This window comes from Cyphomyrmex costatus, unplaced genomic scaffold, assembly GCF_001594065.2.
Source record: "Cyphomyrmex costatus isolate MS0001 unplaced genomic scaffold, Ccosl1.0 scaffold91, whole genome shotgun sequence".
Lineage (NCBI taxonomy): Eukaryota > Metazoa > Arthropoda > Insecta > Hymenoptera > Formicidae > Cyphomyrmex > Cyphomyrmex costatus.
In genome coordinates, this window is record NW_017280495.1 from 1,017,901 (window position 1) to 1,044,910 (window position 27,010).

General features: G+C 34.9%; 1 protein-coding gene across 5 annotated transcripts in view; it reads left to right on the forward strand.

Annotated features, from left to right (window-relative positions):
* dnc (phosphodiesterase dunce) overlaps positions 1–24,967 on the forward strand; it is a 286,377-nt gene extending 261,410 nt beyond the window's left edge. For all 5 annotated transcript variants that reach the window (XM_018549949.1, XM_018549950.1, XM_018549951.1 and 2 more), the window contains 5 exons: positions 13,130–13,223; positions 14,487–14,716; positions 19,989–20,252; positions 20,474–20,573; positions 20,762–24,967. In XM_018549949.1, coding sequence (XP_018405451.1) covers positions 13,130–13,223; positions 14,487–14,716; positions 19,989–20,252; positions 20,474–20,573; positions 20,762–21,558 — 1,485 coding nt within the window. In that variant the 3' untranslated portion in view covers positions 21,559–24,967. The remainder of the gene's footprint in view (positions 1–13,129; positions 13,224–14,486; positions 14,717–19,988; positions 20,253–20,473; positions 20,574–20,761) is intronic.
* The last annotated feature ends 2,043 nt before the right edge of the window (positions 24,968–27,010 follow it).

Consider the following 27,010-nt stretch of genomic DNA (forward strand, 5'->3'; position numbering starts at 1 on the left):
ATGACACATACATATTTATATAGATTTTTTTCTACATTGGGACGCTGATAAAAGTTTAAAATTAAAATGTATAAAAGATTTATTATCAGCTATAAATGAATTGATTGTTTTGTTTGCATAAAAAAAATAGAAGAATTATTAAATCTTTACAAAACTCTAAGTTTGTACCAAAAATCTGTTATTAGGAGATAAAAATATACAAAGAGAGTATTTATATTTTACCATGTGAAAATGAACTTATCGATTTTTTGTGCACTCAGTGTGACTTTCTGCGATGATATTACCGAACGAAACATCAAGAAACATGATTACGTGATCGTATATGCAATATCGCAATACGATCATATTTACGAACCTCGTGATGCTCGTTCGGTGATTGTACACAATAAGTAGTCGATACTAGTGGCACGTGCTCGCCTCGTGAGCAGCTGGTAGTAGAACACAATAATAGAGATCGATGTTCGGACACGCAGCTTCTCAACTCTTTATATCAGCTCTCCTTTCGCATGCCAAGTTTATACGATACTACCAGAAAGGCTGACCGAATAATTTTCTGAAAAAGAAACTAAAAGACCAATAAATTGCTGTTTGCAAACGATTTTATTTTACTGTATTGATTATCGAAAGTCTCGTAACGAGCCTATTGTTGCGTTTGACAGAATAAAATAACGTATGCATTTTTGATTGTGCAACGGGAAAATTTCCCATTTGTTCGTAAAAAAAAGTTGGAAAAAGACAGCTACAACACAATGAGAGCAGAAAAAGTACAGAACGAAAGGAATTATCTGAGCGGAGAACATATTGTAATGTTCGCGACAATAGGCAGACGCGGTGTGTGTGCGCGTAAGTTCGCCGTGATTGTCTCATGAACGTTATAATTATCATAGTCGTGACATTATTCAGAATATAAACGTCTGTCATTTTTCGAAGGTTAACATCGGCGACTCGTGTCGTGCGAAAACGTGGCGCTAGAGGACGAAATGATTTTTGTCAATAATTACGTAACGCCCGCGGAAAAGACCTCCTTGAGAGAAGAGAGATCGTGGGTGTAATAATCCTCGAACTTTTACAGTATGCGTCTCGGCGGCGTATCTGTGCAAATAATGCACGCGGCGAGAGACGCAGAAAAATTTTGGAATACATCCAGATCGGTAAGTCCTCTTCGTGAAATAATGCTTATCTTATCGGCATTGTTCCAATAGTTGTCGATATACTTACTGTGCATTGAAAAATATTTGAAAGATACGTTGGATGAAAATCTACACGAAGAATATATATATTGTACAATATTATAGAACTGAAACTGTATTTGAGTCGGCAAAATTTATTATGCAATTTGTATGCACGTCAGTGAGCGAGCGAAAATCGGACGTTGAGGAAGGAATGCTATATTTAAGGAGGGAATGTAGGAAATAGATTCGCGTCTTTATGAACTCTTTCGGCGTTCTCTCGTTGCAAGGATTATTGAGATCAATGATATTATACATCTCAAGGAGAAATTAGAAATCGAAGAAGACTTATATTACATGATGGAGAAGATTGGATATGATGTTCAATCTTCTTCATAATTTCTGCTAACAAGAACTTATATTTTTAGAAAAATTAATCATTAACAGAAGACCTGTATTTTCGCCTTCCTCTCTTAAAAGAGATATATTACCCTATCATTGAGATGTCGTCGGATAAATTAATCGGACATGCTGAGCTTTCTGAATTTTCTTTTAAATTTATACTACAGCTAAGAAGCTGTTTTAAGATTTTTATGTAACTGATCTTGACGTCAAAGACACTTTTCTAATGGGTCGGAAAATTGAAACGTCTACATTTTACGATGTAATGAAATATCTAAAAATGTTCTATCGAAAGTAGAAAATTTATCCTAAAGAGAATATGATGTACGAGTTTCATCTCTCCAGACGCAGTCTTCTATATTCTGTGTTTTAGGAGAACATCGTTATTAATAAAATATGGCATATTGAAATTGATTAATACTTAATAATCGTTTAGTCAACCTTTTCAATTTGTTCTATATAGACGCTCTATCTATAATTTAATCTCACTTTATTTGAGCCTCAATTATTACATTGATCAAGAGTTACCGTACATATAGAATTGTGAATTAAAAAATACTATCAAAATCTAAAATTGTTTCAATCACGTGATTTATGTGTGTACCTTCGTTCGCGATAATAAAAACTAATAAAACCAATAGAAATAAAATGTGAAATTAATGCTAGGATAACTGTTCCCATTATTGCGCCTTTAAGTTAACATTGCTCATTTGTTTCTATTAATGTGCCTATTCGTATTTTACTCATTTTAATACATAGTTATTAAAACAATAGATATAAACTGATTGTTTAAGTTAATATTGCATAAATCATTATTTTAATTATACAATTTCAGTATACACTCATAAATCATAACAATAATGCTCTCAGCTTCAATACAGAGCACACTATTGTAGACAAGCTATTAAAATCTTGCGGTATTATTGAATTCACGTTTGTGATATGATCTCGCGAAAAATATTTATTATACTTTCTTTAATAGTTACAAAATAGAATATTGTCTTTGATATTGTATACATTAATAATTTAGCTTAAAAAGCTCTTTATCTATTTATTTGTGCTAGATCTCTTTATGGCTTATATCTCAAAGGTACATTAATAGGAATAGCCACAATACATAGGTAACAGGAACAGTTATCCTACCTAGTGAGAAATGACAATGGAATTGACATCGAATCAACGTCTAAATCATCAAATCGACGTCGATTCCATATTATTGTCTCTCACTAGGCTACACTACTAATTCTGTAGTTGTGTAATCGTATATCCTAACCGCAAATGATTCTCCGACAATAGAACAAATTCTATCGACAACCGACTAGGACAAGGAACATAAAAATAAGTGAAATAGTTCATTACCATGACCTTCTTGTCCCTGTTAGAAGGAGGAACTGGGCTATTTCTGACGGCCCACATGCATCGGCTTTGCAGCAATCGATAATCCGGTAACTTCTCGTAAGCATTCATGTTTTTCGTCACTGAGGCGTTAGGTACATCGATCGTGCTTCCTTTATAGTTATAGGACACGTTGTTTGCGCGTTAAACCGCGAATACGTGCGTATCGAGCGCAGAGTGAGCAGACAAGCACATAATGTAGGAGGCATTATTGTCACTTGCAAAACTGTCACACTTTTGCGCGGTCATTTCGCATCAAGTGGGCGGTAGCGTGCCTGCGAAGACTATTTTTATCAATATCCGAGAGTTCGTTGAAACGTACGTGGAGAGACGACTACCACATTTGTTTCTTTAGGATATACGAAGTTCACTCACAACGTGTTTCTGGAAGAATGTTTACATATCTTATTATATATTCTTCCGGAAAATTTAGAGGATGTATAATAATTTTCGTGATTGTATTTCTTCTATTACGTACATAGAGAGAAAATTTTTGGTATTTGTAATTATAATTACAATTATGGTAACATGTAATTATAGTTATAATAAATATAAAAAATTGTTCAGTAAACACTGCGGCATACTTTTTATGGTCTGGTTCCGTTCCATCGTTATAAAATTAATTTTAATCACGATTCAGTTTTCAACTAATTCAGTTTATTTTTTCTAAAAATTCTAAGAATCAGAAAAAATAAACTATAGACCGAAATTAAGTACTTACGTCGGTGGATCGGGCCTACGACGTATGAAAGTAAAATGAAACCAACACAATCAACGAAAATGTAATATAATAAATAGTACTTCAATAATGATACACACACATCAATATTGATAAGCAAGTATTTGGTTCAAAAGTTATGTATTTTTGTTTTGCGTTTTACAAAAAATTTAAGTATAAAATTCGACTTTTCACGTGTTTAAAAAATCGAGTATTTTTCTGGATTTGTCTAAATATCCCAGGAAGAGTTCATTTATCTTTCAAATGTTATTGCTTGAGACGAACGCAGCTGTGATATAAAAAAAGAAATAGTTTCATTCATGACACACAATAGCAGTAAGACGCAAACGAGCTTACTGGAGCTTATCTAGATTCATGTGTGTGAGTTTACATCTATGCTGACGTTCTTCCGGTCTTTTTCAAACTCTTTCGTGAATACCTACTTCAAACAAACTCTACGTGAATATCTAAGAAACGTGTGTTCATGATAAAAGCGTAATACGGGTATCTGTATCTTTAGTACATTACGTATTACTTCTCCGCGAAAGATAACGGTTCCGTGTATAACGATGATTGATAAGTATATGTTTTTGATTGATAATAACGTAACAACAAACGCACACATGTTATAATACCTGAAACTGTCAGTTACCTGAAATATATTGTATTGTAACATATGTGAGAGGCGTCAAATGTGCGCAAAAAATTACACGTCATTCTTTTTATGATAGATCAATTAAACATTCGTCATTGAGTGAATTTCAATCGCGGAACAAAGGATGACGAGGCATGTTTAACGATACCTTTTACATCGTCAAATTTGTAATTACATCATATATAACTCTGCTTACAATAATAAACGCTGCAGATTTGTCATCATCGCCAATTGCTTAAATTGATAAACGTATGTGTGAAATTTTGAAGCAATACGAAAAGTTAGATTTTATTGCTTTGTGATGTCAGCAAAAAGTACACAGCAAAGTTGGATATAACATGACGAAGACAGCAATTCTTGAATCAACGGTCCGGTGAATGACGCATACGTCTGACGTATTGCCGTAGTTCTAAATTAATTACTAATTATAGACGCAACTCATGCACACTGAAATATCATATTTTTTAACGAGTTTTTCTAAGGTCATCGGATGTTATTATCCGCAAAGTTCGTTACTAATACTTTTTTGCTTATTTTACTATTAATTCCTATTCGAATGTCAATTTCTGCAAAGCAAAAATAAAAGACTCTCGTGGGAGAAGGAAATATCAGTTATATTTCAAGTACAAAAGTGAGATATTTTTTATAAAAATTTTTTATTTTCTTTAATGGGGAAATATTTTTCCAATTATAATAGAATTGAGCAACATTAAATGGAAGAGGAAAATGATTTCAATACGTAATTCTATTCTAAGTAAAGTCATTTTTTGAAACATAGACGACAGGTTCTTAGATAAGTGGTGGGTTGCGTTGTTCGCTTCGAATTCGTCGTAAGTCCAAATTTATCTCACGGGCTCATTGTAAGCGATCTCCAAGAAGTAGAACGAGTATCTGAGAGAACAGTTTAAAGTGATTTAAATATATTTAAATAAATGTACGAATTTACGACATTACGAACATTTTTACATTTCTTTTTATTATCAATTTAAATGAAATAAGTCAATATATAAAAAATAAAACAAACTATTTTTTCGTCATTTTACTAATTTGGCACGTGTCAATCGACACGTGCATCTATTGATAGCTTGTTTAAGCTACTTATGCGAAATTATTTTGGCTGTGTTCTCCTTGCAACAAGAGATTATTGCAATAAGATGTGGATTAGATATTAAGTACTTCCGTGAAACTATACTTCTCTTTGCAATTTGTACAACATCCAGGAGGAATCTCAGTAATGAGCAGGTCTTTGAAAGTTCACATCTCTATACTATAAATATATGTATATATTATATTTTCATTTTGCAGTACACAGAGTTTAGATGGACAATGCTTTGCTTTCCAATCCCACTATATTGATATTTATTTTAAGAAAATGATACATTTCATCGAACCAGCGACATTAACCCTCAAAATGACATAACAGATAAAAATGAACAGCTCAAAAACGAAATATAACAAATCACAGATACTAAAATTTACAATATTTGAATTAACCCAAGTTTAATTATGTCAGCCAATATAGAAATCTTGTCAGAATTTTGTGAGTATTGTAGGCTCCGTTGTAGAAGAGGTAGCTTAAGATTTCATGCAGCTTTAGTTAAGTAAATTTTCATGTTCTGCATCATAGATAAGATTACAAACTAGAAATGGGCAATGAAAAACGTTAGAGTCTAATTAACATTAGTTGTTGTCGCGACAAGACGTTAAAGCCTTTTAGAATTTACATCCATCGCATACAAGATAAAGACGGGAGCAATACGAGCGTCTTGCTGCGTACTTGTGCATGTATTAGTTTGCAATGCATTCCGTTTCTCGATCTCCCACTGCGCGCCTCTTCTCGTGCCGAAGTGGAGCGAAAAGAGAAAGAGAGAGAGAGAGAGAGAGAGAGAGAGAGAGAGAGAGAGAGAGAGAGATGTCGGCACGCGTGAGACGTGAAAGAGATGGAAGAAGCGAAATGAATGATAGGGACAGAGATAGTCGACCAGCCGCTGCCGAGATAAAAAGCCTGGCCGTTGCGATTCAGGCGCGTAGATCACGTTTAGCACTCTTAGCAGTCGGGCGGCTCGGCAGCAGCAGCAGCCGTGGTGCTGCTCGCAGGCGTCCACGAGTGAGTTCGTGAATCACGCAAAAAGTGTTCGTCCGTGACAGCTATCTTCTCTCCGTCACGCTCCGAATCGTCGGTCATCGAACTCGCGCCTCCGGGAACCCGGAACTGGAGCAGTTCACCGATAATTCGCAACACGTGTAATCCTTCCTTGCGGAGGGAATTCTTTAAGCTTCGTCGAGAGATTTGTTCGCCAGTCCGCGATCGTGGAGTCTGATCCGATAATTTGCGTTGAAAGTTGATACGTCTCTTGTTATAGACGTCACGTGGGAAAATCCACGTACATTCTTCCGTCCGGAGTTTCCCTCGAAACTCTTTCAGGTGTGTAGTCAGACTGCAGTCGGAACAAACCGATACGATGGTACACATGACAAGTAGCGAGGTGGAAACAGATAAAATGGACGAGTCCGTTAGGTATTTCAATTACCTGAGGACCCTTGCGGATCTCACAGCCTTGGCCAGCATCATGGCAGTGCAGGTAATTTGAGGATTATGTTTGTATCCTAATCGAGATGACGTATCTCAGCGGATGTTGACTTCTCTCGAGAGATTAAATTTAGTACGCGTCTTGATTATAATTTCGGAAATGTAGACAACGTAGCGTTTCTACTCGTAGTTACAGATGACGTAGTTACAGATAAATAAAAATAAGCGTATACGAAGCTATAAGATAATATTATAATAAAATATAAAATAATTAGCTTCAGAACAGCAAGAATTTTATTGTTCTATTTTCCGATACTGAAATAAAATCGTGATTTATTGATATTCAATTTAATTCCCGTAAAAATTAAATAACATATTGATAATTATATCGCACTCGTGCTATAATTTAACGCATATTTATCAATCTCGGCGAATTAAAGTGGCTATTAATTTGGAAGGAAGTTGGTTAATTAAGTCAGGCATATATATGTATAAGCGATATAAGTGAAAACACAATATGTTATTATGTATCTACGATATCTGATTTTATCAACTCGAATCTTTGTTAGATTTCACCGTGGCCATCTGCCACGTTAAATTAGACAAATAAAAGCGCCACGATTTCGAAAGACGATCGATTACACGAGGACATTCGTTTACTGTCGCAACCAACGGGTTGTCTCGCGACAGAGGTTAACGAATAAAACTATCCAGAGAGCGACGCATTTTCATCTGAATCATCTGACCTGATTTCTAAATTATCGAACAATCGCGTGAAGAACGATAGGAAGCATGTCGTACGATAACAGGTACACTCATTGTTCAATTACAGTTATCGTTGATTTTACGTATCTTCTGTCTAATATTTGTCAAATTTGTTGTCAATACCTACTTCGAAACAGTTTTATCGTTACTCGAATGAGCTTTCTGAAAAGAGTCTATCACGAGAACTCTTGAAACGTTGTTATTATCTTGGTAGGACGGCGATAGGATATCGATTAGCAAATTGAACGATTAACAAGTGGTTCGATGCAGAATCCGATCACGCAGTAACCATTTATCTGAATAAATTTATCAGTAAAGATTGATTGATTAAGTTCTCAAGAAATCGTCTTTGAACTTTGTTTGAGAACCCGCTATCGGTGCTCGTTATAAATATACGTTATAAATTGCGCTGTTTTTCGAGAGATTGAATGATCTACCATAAGGTCGCGTAATTGAAATGCTTCAAGCGGTGTTTCTATACAATAAGATTTTAATTGAAACTTAAACTTTCAAGCCTCTCTCTCTCTCAAGGACAGTCAATTATTCTCCTCACATTCGACTGTGATTGACTAATCTTTTACGCCTTAAGTTAAAACTTAGAATGGAGTCTACAATAGAAATTATAAACTAGAATAGTGGTCGTAGAGTATTAAATCGTAGAAAATTAATCAATCATAGTCTATATAAATATGAGAAAAATAATCGACTATGAGTGGTCAATTTTCTACAATTTAAGATACGACTATTATGACTTCTATCGTAAACCCCGTATAAATTTTACGTCTTAAAATTTTTTTGTAGACATCGTTTAACATAAATAGACTAGTAAATAAACGAACTGGTACGAAATTGTCCGTAAGTGAACAAGCGGCGGATTGTATAGTCGTCAAACTCGAAATATTGATAGATAAGGATATATCTCGGGGTCAAGCAATCTCGTCGAGTTTGTAATTAATGCTAACTCATATGCGCGTCATAATAACAAGACGTCTGTGCAGACGGCTTGTGATTTATCCCCGTCGCGCAAACACACTGTGCCGAGACATGTTTCCGTGAATTTCCTAATATAATGTCCGTTTGTATTTTATAATTGCAAATACTCGGATAAAAGATGTTCAAACGCGCTTCTTATATAAGATCGTTTGATGTAACGTGCTCGTGTCAAACTGTTAATTAATGTTGCTAGAGAGTTGATGTCCCAATTTCGTAATGTAGCAAAGGTTTTGCCTTTATTCAACTTTGTGACCATACGGGAGTCTACTACATAGAAGAGAGAAAGTTTTATGAAAGCTTAAAGGGAAGGAGAGGAAAAGTTGTTTGCTAATAGCGAATTAGGATGTAGTATTGATGTTCATATGATTAATGGTCGGTCATCTGAGATTAATACCATAAGAAATGAGATTAGTGTGTATACCTCGGTGAGATTTTGAACGTAGAAAATAAATCGTACGAGAGACAACAGCTCGATTGTGATACCACGAATGATTAATAAAAACTGTATATATCAAGTACTAAGGCGCGGCAACGCAGTCTTGACCTTCTACGACATTTCAATGAAAGTTCAATGATAATTATGGATAAAAGGTAACTCTTAAATAAACACAGCGATGTTGTCGCATTAGTCCGGTTATCCCTCTCAAGGTTATATTTCAAGATTACGTTTAAATGGAATTTTACGTATTGTTTACGTTAAGTTTTTATTATTAGAATCTTTTTTATATTGACAATGCAAAAATAATGTAAAATATGTAAATGTTATAAATTGAATAACACAATATAAAAACAAGTAAATAAATTTTAAAATTATTAATATATTTGATTTTAGTATTACTAAATAAAAATTTATAAGCAATATATGAGGCTGCAGTTTAACGCAACGACAAAAAAATAGATTTCGATAATATATGGATTGTTTACATAAACAACATGTAAAACATTGTTTACACTTAGAAAAAAAGACTATTCTTAAATCAACCCATATAATGTGCTCATAAATAAGCAAAAATGTTGTAATCTTGTTTCAAAGATTTTAATCTTGATTTGAATTTGTGTTGATGCAAGTATTATTTTAAATCAAGACTTGTTTAATAAATAAAAAATCTTACATCAATATTATGGTTGATTTATCATATAAGAAAATACTTTTTTCTGTATAGTTTATTTTATATATACATATATATAGATTATTACATTAAACAAACAATCTTGACTTTTATCTTGATTACGTAGGATTTAAAAGAGGAGGAGGCAATATACTGCAATGTTTTTTATCAACAAATACTTTTTTCATGAAAATCATACTTTTAATATCGTTCTTATCTCACAAATCTGATTAATCGAAAATAATTATTAATCTTCTGTCATCGCTTTTATATATTTATCTGTTTATCATCAATGAGATTTAACTGCGTCGTTACAATTGTGATTTTTTTAACGACGTCACTTTCGATGTTACTTAGAATATCATTATTATCTCATTATCTTCTGCGTCAAATAAACAAGATTTAATTACAGATTCGACAGACTTAGAATTTGAAAGCAGAAATTTGACATATCTATCTGCACGCGAACTCCAGATGTTTCGCAAGTCCTCATTAACACTTCAGTCGAATCTTACATTACTTCCAAAGCAAGAGAGAGGAAGAGAGACAGAGCGCATCTTATTAATATGTATATTAGAAATTATCGCAGTGGATGATATATATTCTGCAAATAGTACTAAATTTATGGCAGCTTTTGCTGCTTCGCGAAATCTTGACGTGACTACCCGAAACGAGATTGTGCAAGCTGTTAGTTTCGTGATATAACGCACGTCGACACATCGCTTCGTTAAACCGGACTTCAATTTTTGTCGGATGCATTGCATTCAGAAAATCCTATTGTGTATCCGATTGAAGTGCATTCGCTCGCATAGTTCATATTGGATGAGAGAGAAGGATACCAATTGTGCGTCAATTTATTATTCGTATACATTCATACGAGCACACGTTTTACTTAAATTTTTCCTATCAATCCATTTGAGCCTTTCGAAATCTTTTTTTTTATCTTTATGGTGTGTACTGTGTCTTGTGTCGTGGAAAAACGTCACGTTCCGAGATGCATCGTAATAAACGACAATATTTCATAAAAGCAAACAATTGCGCGCCTTCGAATTGTGATAATAGCTACGCCCCTTTGAACTGTCTCAACAAAACATTTCCATCGAGAACGTATGTCTATCCGTGTGGAATCTCGAGATCGATAACGCGTAAACTTATTTAAAAAGCACTATAATACTGAATTTGAGAGTGTTGTTGGTGTAAAATTATACGTAAAAATCGAAAGAATGAATGATTAGGGTTGAAACCTATCTGACACTTCTCTTTTGTGTTTTTGTTTCTTGGCTCCGTCGCAATCTTTAATTTTAAACAATTAAATTATTGAAATTACTGTACTTAAATTATTAAATATAATTAAGTTAGACAAGAAAAATAATTGCTGCAGACAGTTTAATAAAAGATGTAGCAATGTAAGTGCTATCTTTACCTTCTTATCGCTTGTTTTTTCTTGTCTAGTGTATACATTATACAATAATAAACGAGCTGCATGTGCACGATAATGATATTAGTTGTTCCGATAAACGCGTCTATCTATTTTCATCGAAAAGATGTCAAATGGTAAAGTTCAACAATAAAGTTCAAAATGCAGGGTGACTCGAACGAGAAGCAAACGCCTGAAAAATCAAAAAAATTTGTTCGAGACAACCTCTGTAAAATCGATAGTCATCGTGCGAATTTCTCGCAATCGGATCAACGAGATGCGCAATGAAACGAAGCACGTGTCAAAATATATCGAAATGCAAAGGGTGCTTAATCAGCGTGTTACACCACATGACGGAATTATCCAATAATCTGTGCTGCAGGTCGTTACTCCGGCTCGCACCGACAGGTATATGTTGCACAAGCACATATATTTGCATTTATCTACCGACTCGGTGAGCGGGCACACGTTCACCGTACGGCTGTGTAAAGATGATATACGTGGTGATACTGCCGCTGATAAGAACGAGAAACGTAAATGACGGGACCGGCTTTGTTTGCCTCGTGTGAGCCACACGGTGCGCGTGTCCCCTGCGACGTTTTGACGGGTGATATGCACGAATGGTGTAAAATTCGTGACGAGATAACAGAATCAAGCACGAGAATGAACGAAAGCTCGTGGGAGAAGACTCACCGGTTTTCCTCGCAAATACCTGTAATCCGGATTTCTCCTTTGGTCCTTCAATTCTGTTTTCTTCCCGACGCGGCGCTTACCGTTAGCTTCCGAGATCAGTCTTTGCCTTTATTCATCTTTCTATGAAGATCGTAAGTCCAAGAAAATGGCCTTTTTCCTATCACCTTGGCAAATGTATATCTGGAGTCGATTTTAATAAAAAGGGTATGGCGACAGATACTGCCCCATCTCAGGTAAATTTAACGTAATGGCAGTTACTGAATTCTATAAAATTATGTATAGGGTTGGGGAAAAAGTCTTTTTACATATATAATATGTAAAAGAACCTATATTTTACAATATCTTCGTTAAAAATGAACGAAATTTCAATTTAAGAAAAAGGTTTTAAAATTTTAAATCTCGAATCTACTTTCGAAAGGTTACTATATTTTTGAGTTTCTGCTAGTTTGGTAATTTTTATACATATAAAAAACTACGAGCTGAAAAAGATAAAAAATTTTCTTTTCACTTTGTGAGTCTTTTACGTACCCAAAAAGTTTTCGAAAATTTTTTATTATCTATATTATGAAAGCTTAGCTTTCCCTAAATCGTTTTTTTTGTTTCTACGATTTTTTGTTCCTGAATTATTTACGTTAAATAAAGGAACATTCTGATTGTTCATAACTCCGTTAAAAATCATTATAAAAAAATAGATTCTTGAAGCTAAACCTTTGCTCTATTGAATGATGTTATTGTAACGAAAATTTCGCAACAAATGGTGGATTGGAGAAGAGTCGTTTTACATATAGATGTAAAAGGATTTTTCCTCAACCCAATAGATGTTTGGAAGGTATAAAGCCTATTCTACAATGTGAATTTTATTTTGTTTCTTGCTTTTTGCTATTTTTTTACATTTTGTCGTTTTGCTTCTCTTATTCCGTTTTTCGTCTTTTATCGCCCAAGATATGAAAAAGTTGACGAACTTTGGAAGAAACAAGAAATACGCGACAAGAAATATAATTGTCAATAAAACGGTTGTAAAGAGAGAAGAAAGCAAGAGACAAAAAGCAAGAAACAGGAAACGAAGAGCACATTGTAGAATAGCCTCGAAATATTTGAACGGAAGTCGATAATTCTATTGTAAGCTCATTTATGAATAAAGTTAATAGTGCATTGTATATACCTACATTACCACGATAATTTATCGATAATTTATCGATTCGTGGAATGGAAGCGAACATTATATTACGCGATTGTTGTTCTCAATTACTCTGTTAATGAATGGTTCTTATTTTTTGTTACAGTTCAAACGAATGCTGAACAAGGAGTTGTCGCATTTCTCGGAATCGTCCAAGTCTGGGAATCAGATCTCGGAATACATCTGCAGCACCTTTCTTGGTAAGTCAAACGTAATTCTTTTGCTTATTGGAATTATTACAATAAGAAGAAAGTGAATTATAAATTATAAGCTCGTGCGGAGAATAAGAATTAACGTATATCGTTCCCCCTCTTCAAGATAAAGACTGCGTTTTCGCGAGTGACGGAGAAAACGAATAAAAAGAAATTCACGAGACTATGTCTAACGAGGTCATCGCCGGAAGCAAGTTTATGGGTGCAATAAAATAAGCGTTCTTACGCATTAAAAGCCCTTGAAAGACCGTATCCGGTATCGCCGTGACCATTCATTCTGGTTAGCTTTTTGTGCGCAAGGTTTATAATCAGTGATGAATTGCGCTCGATTCCTTTGTATACAAAAACATCTCGGAAAAAATGCAAAAGAGATATGATCTCTAGGCACGACATCGTTGCTCGAAAAATCATTCCGTCCGTCTTTAATACGAGGGTTGTTCGAAACATTTGCGGTCTGATAAAGGAATGACGTCACAAATATCAAACTGCTATAATTTTAGACGAGTTTGATTCTACACGGGACTACTGTTAACATTTCAGCCAGAAGTCCATTAGTTTCTTTGTTTCGATTGTGTAAAACAACTTTTGATTTCATCTTTGGTTCCAATTACAATTTTTCAATTACAATCGCAAAATTACCTGAATTATTTCCGAATTGGTTTCGCGTGCATCGTATTTAATTGATTTAAATCCCTAGTGACTTTTTCCTTTTTCTAAATAGAAAAAATAGCTCGCAGGAAAAAGATCTGTTTCAAATAATAAAATAATCGATAAAACCGTTTAGTTTAAAAGTTTAGAGAAATCGTATTTTTAGATGGTATAAAAAAGAATATCATTGAACAAGTGTATTGAGTTGAAAGGGGATATGTAAAAATAATAATTTGCCAAAAAAATCATATGTTTTCTTTATCAGAGAAAACTTTTCGAACTACCTTGATAGAGTAACCCTCCTGCGTCGTTTCTCTGCAAAATTCGTTTACTAAGCGCTGATTTCGTTAGATAGTTTCCTAACGAGTTTCGCTCGATGGAAGTCGGATTATCGAAAGTTAACGACGGGCTAACTTTTTATTTCCAAAATTCTAGCAAAATGACGCGAGAGGAAGTTGTAAGAATACGCCCTCGCAAATCATAAGCAAATATACTATCCAAACGCGTAATCTTATACTCAAATATATCAGTGCCTTTCACCTTATTCAATGCCGATTAATTAACCAAGTGCGTTTATCCACGTCACTTTTTGCTGCTCGACAGACAAGCAGCAGGAGCTGGATTTGCCGTCTTTGCGAATCGAGGATGCGGTCGCCGCAGCGGGTAGCGCCGATGCACGGGCGGCGAAGAAGAAGGACCGTGCGCAAAGAGGCCCTGCCGCTATGTCGCACATTAGCGGTGTAAAACGACCGTTGACACACACTAACAGTTTTACCGGGGAACGTGTGCCGCTCCACGGGGTGGAAACGCCGCACGAGGATGAGCTCGGCAAGGTAAGCCTTTGACCTTTAACGTCACATTTTGCGTTCCGCCCGGTATGATAGACACCGTATGCACCACGCAGCGTCACAGCTGGGTTTCTTAATCGCAAAAGTAAAAAACGGAGGGTGTTTTAGAAATACAAAGTGTTGATTTCTGCAAAAATATACACTGCACAAGAACAGTATCATAATTATATCAAACTATTGTTGCGGCATTTTGCGTCTGCAACGTTACATCTTTTATTCAAATAGCCATTTGAAACGTTAAAAAAATAATTGAAGCGTTATGGAAAAAAAGAGAGAGAAAGGAAGAAGAGGAGAAATAAAAATTTACAAAAGATTCGGTAATTTAAATAATTATTTGCTATTACATAAAAGTGACATACACGTGATATTATAATATTTGTTTATGCTGTATGAAATCTCCAAAAATTTTTACACTTGAATCCATGATGTATGATACATAAAACTGAAATATTCTATTTCCATGATGGATGCGCAGTAGAAAAGTGAATTTGGGATCAAATTTGACTAACTGTTTCAGTATGCAAGCGCTACATTGAGAAAAAGGTACTTAAAAATTTATTCGTGAGAAATATATTTATTTCACTGAAATACATTTTTATGACGGCGAAATACAATTTTATTTTTAGTAAATAAGCCATCTTTATTTTACTTTTTTACAATTAATCAGATATATTTCACAAAATGTATATTTTATCATCACAGTTAAATTTCTTTATAACTTATAAGTATCAAAGAAAACGTAACATTTGCTTCGCAATACTTCGACATTTTTCTCGCAATGTGTTTATTTTATGCAGGAAAATACATTTTAGAGCAAATTTGATTGGTTGCTTCCAGTATTATTATCACCATTATACATAATGTTATATATTAATATCTCTTTTTTATATCATGCTTAAAACATATTTAAAAAAAGCGATAAATACCTATATTCTCGGACGTTGAAAAAGGAGAAAGTGAAGATGCTGAGTGCAAAGAGCAACACGAATAGACCTTTTTATAAATAGAAGCAGATGAATATATCTCATATCGATTATCACTTTCTATTTGTCTAAGATTGCTTGCAACGCGATTATATCATGCTTTCCATCTAAGGCAAATGTTTCTACAAGATAATTTACGAACATCTATAATACTGAAACGATAAGCAATTAATGTGCGCTGTCTTATATCCTCAAAGTTTCATCTGAACTAATCGCAGCTATAAAGATCTTTGGCAAATGCTATGTTGCATGTATGGATATATATATATATATATATATATCCATACTAGGATGGTACTCATATATTGATGCTAAACTGGGAGCTCCAATAGAATTGAGATTTATTCAACTATACGATCATTAATCAGCCCAGCAAGAGAGAGGCACGTGTAATCCACGTTACATATCGATTATATGGCCGCAAAATAGAAAAAACAGAACGATTATATATTAATGGTAAGTTGATAAGTATATATTGCACGATTTTAATGCGATTATTGCAATAATTACTTGGTTTTAATATAATTATTGCTCAATTAGCTCGATAATTGCAAAAGCTTTATTTAGTTATGAAGTAAAGAATGAATTTTTTCAATAAAAGAATTTGTATAATAACTACGTAGTAATCGTACTAAAATCCGGTAATATGTATAATTATCAACGATCGTCATGATTTTCTAAAAGCTTTATATCGAAATTTAATATCGAAACCTATATATAATAGATACACGTATCACTCTTTTATGTCAAAAATTAAGTTATAATCGCCAGATTCTAAACAACTCTTGGAAAGAATCAGATTTATACCTGACGCTTTAACCGGTCGAAGTCATCAGATGAGATGTTGCTTCGTACGAACAAGATTTACCGGTTCTCCAACTAAACAGACAGTTTCATAATATTTAATTGAAAGATTAGACATCCCGGAAGACAGATAGTATCGGAAATTTTGATTTAATTCTGCGAAAACATCTTTGTCTAAAAGTATCCATATGTTACGTCAAAGTAGTGTGCTGCGCAGTTAAACTTCTGAACCTTTCTACATACGATTAAATATAAAAATCGTTTTATAAACCTGTCTTACGAAATATTGGAAGTAATATAAAAATAATTAATTATTTAATTAAATTTAATTATGGATAATATAATTATCGCTATTAAATATTTATGCATTTTTTTATTTATGAGAATTTAAGGACTCCTGAGTATATCGTATTTCGCAAAATCGGAACTTAAATTAACAGAACGGTCTATTAAATATACACTAAATGTTCTAGTTTTTAATCTTCCACGAAAGTTTCCATTTGGCGAATTTATCGCGGTGACGACCTCGTCGATGATCATGTTTATTGTTTCTTTTACCTCTTTTGATCCGTGTATGATATTGACGTAAATTCCATCGTATATGAGAATTCCACGAGAATTCATGTTTCTGGCTTTCATCTCCATCCGCCTATGAATATACGTATATCATGCAATAGTATATCGCGACTCGGCGTCATACTGCGCGGTTTCAATTTCGGAAAATTTCAACGACGTTCTCGATACGTGTACCCACGCTGACCAAACTTCTATTTAGAGTACCTACCTCGATCCGATTTTACAGTGACGTTAGTATGCACGACACAAACAATGTAACGACGCAGTTGCATTTTTTAAGAAAAAAATACAAAAAAGAAAGGAAAAGAAATTATAAACTCGATTACACATAAATCCCGCGGATTAAGAAGATTAAAAGTGCGAGCTGTTTGATTGGCAATTAACCTTTGTGCGAAGCTTATGTTACATTATTAACGATGCTGAATCTATATTGATTGTTGATATTTACTGAACTTTTGGAATAAATTTAGATAAGACAGTTACGGTTTTCTTAAAATACAAAAAACTTGTATTTATGTTATTTCTTTTAATAATGTATTATATTTAGAATATATCACTTTATAGGTCAATTCTAAGCAGAATCGTATAAGACTCGTAACTTATTCTCATAAAACTTGTAAAAAGTTATGACTAGTAATCTAATTTTATGCGTATGTATCGTAAGACGTATAATTGTTAGTAAATATTTACGATTCCTTTGTAAATCTTACGACTAATAAGAAGTATGGCCATCTTTCCTGAATATTGTGTGTGACGGAAAGATGACCGTAATATTTATAAATAAATAGTGAAAATGAAAATACAAATTATAGATCAGATTACAATTTACGTGTTATGTATGTAATGTTGGTTACGGTACTTACGGCAGCTTTATTGTAATTTATTCAATGTTGTAATAATTTTTAGTGCAAACTTTGTAGGCAAAGTAAAAATATTACATAACATTTTCACAATATTTCGAATAGTGTGCGTATAATTAAACTATTGTAAATATTAATTATCTTTGAGAATGACTGTAAAAATGCTACAATATTTAGCAATTATTGGAGAAATTACAGCCTAATGGCCATCTTTTCCATATGATCGTAACATCCGTGTTTACTCCACGTTTCCATATGCATATCACGTTTCTCGCATTTTATTCTCTTCAGGAAACAACTGTGTTTGTCGTGCTATTTTAAATTTGCATGTCAACGCGTATACGTAGGCACACGATGAGATTTAAGCGCTGAATACATATCTGAGTTATTCATTATAGAGAAAATCTCTGAAGTAAATATTTCTGAATTATTAAAATCGTGCTAAGGGAGCCACCAGATATTAGTGAAGAATAATGATTGCTTTTAATATCAAAGTGTCGGCCGATAGCAAAGCAGCAAAGCGTTATTGGTTTTGACGAGCTGGAACCCCGACGTGTAAACATAATAATGCAGAAGCTTAATTATTATTCAGAAGTTTTCATTCTGTTTTACGCGGATGTTAATAAAGGATCTTGAAGAATTTAATTTATTACACTTATATCAGCTCGGAATTTTTAACTTTCGCCTAAGTATCTTCCTGAAATACACGTCGCTTCTCCCCGATACAAATAAATCATGTCGCGCGTATCTTTTTATTCCTCTTTTATTTGGTTGCAAACTTATCTCTTTCTCGGCGGCAAATACGTGGCGCGCGCGGATGATAGAATTTTTAGAAAAAAAATGAACGTTTACTCTGTAGCATATGATTACGCTGATTACGCGGCCGGTTGTATTTTAACAGGCAGAAGCATTTGGGCCGAGGTTGTGCGACTTCGATAACCTGAATAGCTTTACCGATTAGCGAGGCGCTTTTTTCGCAATGAAAGAGAAGCTAATTTTCGGCGCATTTACGAAAGTGATATCGCGATCGCAGTATTTATGATAACCTAAGGTGAAATTCAAGGAATGTTTCCAAGATAATCTTGACTTTGATTGCCACGTGTATCGTATCATTATTTTATTTGCTACTTTTACGTTATAAAATAAAATAAATAACTCAAGTCTATGAAGCGGTACTTTAGGGAGAAATAAACTCTAACGCTGTTTGTATACTCTTTTAGAAATCTCACTTCTGGGAAAGCAAGCGGTGAAAGGCAATCTTTCCATTATGCAAATTGAGGTAAATTTTCTTAATGAAAAAGAGGAACGAACCGGGTGTATTAAGCGCTGCTATATTCTGCATATTAATCAGATTTCTCATAGAGAGACCGTCGGTGATTCTTTTGCCGGATTAAATGTGATGCAAACGTGTCCTTAGTTGACTACGTGATTCCGTGCAGGTTCTCCAAGACTAGAGATTTATTTTTATACCCAGGCAATTATGATTCAACCGTTTTAGAATGCCGTCTTAATGTCGCTATGGATACTTTATTTGGCGCCCGAGTTGACGCTTCCTACGCTTTGTTTGAAATTATTATTGATAAAATTAGGTGATCGAAACCAGTTGTGACGTTGCTATTCAATGAAAAATCAGTTTGATAATATTTATACTAACCATATCTAGTCAAGTCTTCTTAAATCTAGTTTACTAACTTTTTATCTTTTTCGTTGTCGCATGAATAATATGCGAGACTGCAATGTTGTTCATGAATAATCAGCTTCGCGTGTGACCTTATGACGATAACACTAGACCTTCGCTATCTGTACTTGAAGACTCGTATTATTTCGTATAATGAATTGCTACAAGGCGCATTTGTGCTCATAATTGATGTATCTATACCGCGCGGTATAGTAATTGAATAATAACTATAATCAATCTCTCTCTTTCTTTCTCGATATCACTTCAGAGCGAAACATTTCATTTATATATTGCAAGCACAACGCCACTATATTATTGTGAATATCGTTGTAAATGTTTCACGTAATTCTTTACAGTTACTCTCGGACATCGACAAGTGGGGTATCGATATCTTCAGGATAGGCGAGCTTAGCAACAATCGGCCCCTCACCTGCGTGGCGTACACGGCCTTCCAGAGTCGAGATCTGCTCAAATCGCTGGCGATACCTCCCAAGACCTTTGTTACCTTTATGATGACCCTAGAGGATCATTATGTGAAGGATAATCCCTTCCACAATAGTCTCCATGCAGCCGATGTGACCCAATCTACTCACACTCTGCTCAACACACCCGCACTCGAGGTTTGTATGTAATGTATATACATTTTTGCTTACATCATTAACATCATTTTCCCTTTTTTCCGAACTTTGAGTTAAGTAGCTTGCTCCCACGATAATTTACAAATCTCATTGACGAGTATAAAGTACTTTGTAAACTGCAGAAGAATTGCATCTATCGCAAGAAGAAAAATATATTTTTTGTGACAACGTATCGTAAATAATATATATTCTTTATGTTACAGTCCGTGTTCACGCCATTGGAAATCACTGCTGCATTATTCGCGGCTTCCATCCATGATGTAGACCATCCTGGACTCACGAATCAATTCCTCATTAACTCAAGTAAGTGTTGGCAAGATTTGTCAAATTTTCTGTTCTGCGTTATTAATTATTTTGTGTTGCGTTAAATATGTAAACAATGTATTATATCTCTCTATCGAAGAGAAGAAAAAAAATATCTGCAATTAACGTCCTCTTCTATTTCTTACAATAACTAGCAAATTAACAATCCGTTTTTTTCTTTTGCTCAGGTTCTGAGCTCGCGTTGATGTACAACGACGAGTCGGTGTTGGAGAATCATCACTTGGCTGTCGCGTTTAAGCTTCTGCAGAATGAGGGCTGTGACATATTCGTAAACATGACGAAGAAGCAACGGCAGACGCTGCGGAAGATGGTCATCGATATGGTCCTGTCGACAGACATGTCGAAGCACATGTCGCTACTAGCCGATCTGAAAACCATGGTGGAGACGAAAAAAGTCGCCGGTTCCGGTGTGCTACTGCTCGACAACTACACCGATCGTATCCAGGTGCTGGAAAATTTGGTGCATTGCGCCGACCTGTCTAATCCGACGAAACCATTGACTCTTTATCGACGATGGGTGGGCTTGCTAATGGAGGAGTTCTTTTTGCAAGGCGACCGCGAGCGGGAGCAAAATATGGATATTAGTCCGATGTGTGATCGCCATAGTGCAACCATCGAGAAGTCGCAGGTCGGCTTCATCGATTACATTGTACATCCACTTTGGGAGACCTGGGCAGATCTGGTGCATCCAGACGCGCAGGAGATTCTGGATACTCTTGAGGAGAATCGGGACTGGTATCATTCAATGATACCGCCATCGCCGCCGTCCGATGATCAGCAACAGCCAGGAACGAACGAAAGTCAACAACAACAAGATAGGATACATTTTCAAGTGACATTGGAGGAGGGTGATGAGACTAGCGAGACTGTAGAAGGTGGTGGCGATGATGGCGGTGGCGGCGAATTCTCCAGCGAAGATCCGGGCGGTGAGACGGAGGAGAACGCCACAGAGGCTGGGATGTGACGGAGGCTCGCTGGTATTTGCAGGAAGCTCCATGAGAAGGTACAACAGAGTTGGTGGCGAGTGCGTCAGTGACATTCGCACCTAGCCGCGCCTAGTCGCCGGTCCTTTTGTATCGACCTATGCCACGTCGGCAGGACCACGAAGGAGGACGACGATTAAGATGACGGGGACCGTCTCGATCCAATGGCAAGAGACAACGTCCCGACGACGACGGAATTATTGTTCACGAAGTGCAAAGAGGCTTCAAGATCGTTAAGTTTCGGCTGGACCGAAACGTAAATGGACGAAGCTGCACGTCTTTTGTCGTCGTCATCGTCACCGTCGTCATCGTCGTCGTTTCAGTTTTGTCTCCACGTTTCGTCTCGTTGAATACTATCAACAAGCGGGAGGGGCGAATCTCTTTTCACAAAGTACCTGCGCAAATGAAAGCGACAACTGTATGTTTGCTATGTCGAGTGGGTGGCAAGATATGTTTTTTTTTATTTACACACGCACACACACTGAGGATGGTGACGATTGGCACACGATAATTGCCCATCGTGTACCGATCGTCATCTTTTTCTACTGGTTTAACGATGTTGTGTAATGCCGTCGAAGGCTGGAGGGAACTCTCTTCCAGGACATGCAGGATCCTCAACAACATATCAACAATGTACGATATACTATGGATTCTAACCGATGCGTATTAGCGATACTTCCGAGCAGATCGATGTCTCTGTCTTCTTCTTGGATTTCGAAGGCCGCGCGGAAATTGTTGATGCGTAAGCAACATTTGAGACTTGTATTTACTTACGACGGAAGTGTTTATCAATTTATTTCTAATTCCTATGTTAGAATGTAATGTCATAAGCTCAATAATGTATTGCATTTTTATGATTTAATTTTACGAATAATTTGATCAACGTTTTGCCATTAGTCGATATTCAAAATTATCCACATTATGAATCAAATCGAGCATAATTTCGTTATCCGAAATGCACGTTATATTGAAAAGGAAGAGACGACAAAATTAAAAAAGGATACTCAGTTGCAGTTAAGCGCGTCCATCCTTTTAGTTCTTCGACGGTTATTCGATAGTCACCTACTTATAGAGAAAGAGATACCTGTCTTTAATCGTAAGATTTTGTCATGTTCGCTTTGTAGACGTAGACAAGTTCGTAAGTGAATTGTTCATAATTGAAAAACGAGAATCCAGAAGTAGCCGCGTGTCTATAAAGGAAATGCTAGAGCAAATACATAGAGTATTACCCGTTGTCTGTATGATTTAAGCGAAAGAAGTGAGGGAGGAGTCCATTTCTTTTTCCCATATCATGCAGTTGACGGGAGAGCACCGAGCAGCAGAACGAGGGGCATCGAGATAAGGGTACAATTAATTTTAATACACAACAATGTCAAAAGCTGGTCTTTTAAGTTTGTATTAAAATTAATTACCAGAGCCGCGAGAAGCTTTCTTGCGATATATACAATACACGCAAAACATACACACATACACAACATACATACATACCTATAGTTGACACATACTAAAATTAACATAAATTTCAACGTTATAACTTTGTACTCAGCAATATAACTGTTACGTAACACTATGTGTTATATATTATATATATTCATATTGTTGAGAGTGCGAAATTATAACATTGTTATGTTACTTTTAATTTATGTCGACTGGGTAATAACACAAATGCAGTATGTACAATTATAATGCGAGCGAGGATATATATCGATAGATGTTTTTAACCAAAGAGTAATATAAGTGATTGTTGAGTCGATTGCTGAGCGTGCCATTCACCAATACGTTTTGATGACGAATAATTCAGCGACGGTCCTTGGAATTTCACGTCGAATATGTCAAAAGCAAAAATGGATACATCATGGATGTCCATGAATCGCTCAAATTTGCAAGTTTATTCGACATTCGCGGCGATCGATTCAAACGGATTTGGAACGCTGGTGAACGCCGAATGTTTATCATTGTTTTTTAATGTATAAGTTATGCTGATGCATCATTAGAATAATTTTTGTCTTCTTCTGGACTACGAGTCGCATAAAAATCTTTGAATTTCCGAAAGAGAAAGAGAAAGCGGAGTAGTCATCCGTATTGGTGGAATGGCGACAATTTCGCGCCTCGATTATATCAGGGAATTGAAATGGGACATGTTATTAGCGATCGATGAGCGAGTGTATCGAGGATCAGCCTAAAAACAAAATTAACGTTTCACTACTATTCTAAGTCGTAAGCTTGCCATCGACTGCGCGAAATAGAAAATATTCGAGTCTGATCGGAAACGTTTATAAGCGACCGGTAGCTCGGGCTCACGTAATCGTACATTTCTTATAATCACGTTAAGGGAAATTATCTAAATCGTAAAAATAGAAAAAAAAACGGAAAAAAATACTATGGAAAAAGCAAAATCTCTATGTGTGTTGTAGACAATGATCTAGTGAATGTTTTGGTGCTGGTCACCAAGCTTTAGCGCGTAAGAAAAACTCCGAGGTTCATGAGAGTCCGCGACTATATTGTTAAGTCGAGAAGAGGGAGTTAATTTAACGAAGTTTTTAGGACGTAAGCAACGAGGTTATAATAATAATAATATTAATAATTAAAGATAATAATCATAATATTAACAGTAATAATAATGATAAGCGCGATATAAGAAAGATACTGATTTATTAATGTTAACGATAACACTCGTTGCGCGAACGAATGTAATCGAGATCATGTTCGCTTCAGCCGTCGAGGCAATATCGTAAGAGAAGGAGGAGCAGGAAGAGAAAGACTAAAAGTGTTATCGATTATGTACCTCTGAATTGACGCCAAATTTGAAATTTGGCGAAAGTATTCGATTAGACGGCGATTTTTTAATTATTTAGCACGAGTGCGTTTTTGATTGTAATTTTGGCGTAGACGAGCGGAAATGCACTCGTTCCTTTTTCGTAACATTTTTTTCTTGTCGCTCGTCTCGATGGATCTCGTGAGTGCGTGCGCAGGTACAAAAATAAAAAAATATAAAAAAACGCCACAAAATACGATTTTGTCATACAAATCTTGATGGATTATTGTGATTTGTCACGCTTCTAAAGCATCGTTGTTGGAGCAACAAAATATCTTCTCTAATACATACAGTTTGTTGCTCGTTAAAAGTGTCCAAAAAAAATAGAAAAAAAAGAGCCAAAGAAAAAAGTACAAAAAATTGATGACTCAATGATGATTTACAAGTGTAACAAATCGCAGTGATTCAACAAGATGTGTAATAATACTTAGTAATAATAGATTGGTAATTATGATGAGATGGGGAGAAAAAAATAAAAATACCTGTTTGATTGCTGGACAGTTAAATGAATGTATTAATATCGTGTAATCGTCGTACGAGATATATGTGTAATAAAACGTATTTATTGTCGGAAATTCGGATCTTTCTTTTTTTCAACCCAATTGAGTGAGATTAACAACAGCGTTTTTTAAAATCTTTATTATATACATATATTCTCTAGTTCAAAAAAATTTATATTTACGGTAGCTATGAATTCCTGACATACAATTTGTAATTGTTCATTATCTCTTTGCGCAGAAATACAAATTTTGTTATTCTTCTTGACACAATTCTCTGTTTTCTTTTAAAATTTAATATATTCTTGCACTAGCTTTAAATAAAGGAAAATCGATTTGTGCCTTAGCTTGTAGGATCCATCGTCGTAAATCCATATCATGAATAATTCTTTTTCGTCATCGGCTCCTTTAAAATTTTGTAAGACAGATTTGGAAATGTATGACATCTTTTCTTCTTTTTGTATATAATGTTCCCATCGATATAGTTGCCACAAAAACTTTATCTTTCTAAATTGATTTTTTACCGACAATAAGGCATTACTGTTCCCTTTTTACACTTTTTCAAAATTCAACTCCTCTTTTATAGCCATCATTAACAATTTCTAGTTCTTTTGAAATACAATTATCTTTTGCCGCGAAGAAAAATAGTTAATTTTGTTGTAAAACCTTTATATAAAACACTTTTTTATGTCTCAAATAATTTTCGCGATATAACGGAAAAAGCTGAAAATCGCTATACACGTAAGGGGTGATTTCATCCCTTAAACCCCCCTGCGGGGGAGCTCCATTACTGTTAAAAATAATCTAACCCAACCCATTTGATGGTGTGAGATAGCTCTCGTTTCGCATGGAAAGTTGAAACCAACGTGCAACGGTACAGTCATAGAAGTTGTGCGCCTCTTGCAGGGGCGAGGGGGGTGAGAGTTGCTTCTCGTGGAAAGTTTAACATTTCTAAACAGGGGGAGGGGGTGTAGAATAATACTTAATATCGTATATGTAGCAGAAATAGTGCGTTATTTTTAAAACTTTTTAACGAAGGACGAGCGACGGCTAAAACTTGTTGGAGGGTCATGACCTTGACAACATATGTCAAGAGGATCGGAGCTACTTCCGTTATTCTAGATATTTACCGTTTCTTTTATATTATAAATTTAAGAACAATAATAATTATTAATAAATCCAATTAGCTCGATTTAGACCGTTTAATTATTTAATTTGAATTACAAAAAACGAGCGACATTTATTAAGAAATATTTAAAGGAAACAAAATAAGAATTAATAGCACAAAGTTTTTTTCTACATTCATATATTTCATATTCGTCTTTGCAATTTTATCAAATAGAGGAAAACATGATGTAATGTACCACGTGTAAGTAACTGCTATTGCCCAATACGTCATTACCTTCTGCATTTTCCTTATCTGCTAAATATTTACAAGTAATAATACAAACCTACACAATGTAGCATAATAGACGTAACAAGCGAATGATAAGAAAAAGATCAAAAACGATATTACTATCAACATCCTGGTATGTACAATTATTTTTGACATTCCTTGACTTTCAAATGAGAATAATAATCAAGTTTCAGTAAAATTTATTTCCATTCATAACACGTCAACTTTTGTGATAAAATCATTAGAAATAAATACGTGCATGCAAAAGAAGGATTTTTTCATCATCATATTGATGCATGCAAATAATTTATTATTTAATTTTTTTTTAAATCATTAAAATCACAATTATTATAAAAGTTTAAACACACGTACGAACTCAAATTAAAAGAAAGGATTATAAGACGGATTATAAAATGCATGTGTCTTTACGAAATATAAATCTGACAAGAAGATTGAACATCTTGAATCTAATTTGGCCCACCGTGCATCATAATTTGAACAATTAATTTTCAATATTTCGCCGCAAAAGAAAATGTTTTATAGAATTCTAAACTTTAGTTTCAGGAAACTATATGCATTACACAAAATTGCATTCAAAAAAGCATATATTTTTATATGAATTGCGCAAATATGCGACAACAAATATATATACATACATACGTAAACGATAGATAGCACAGCTAGTAATTATTTCACATTATAATTGTCATTTTTTCTTATAAATA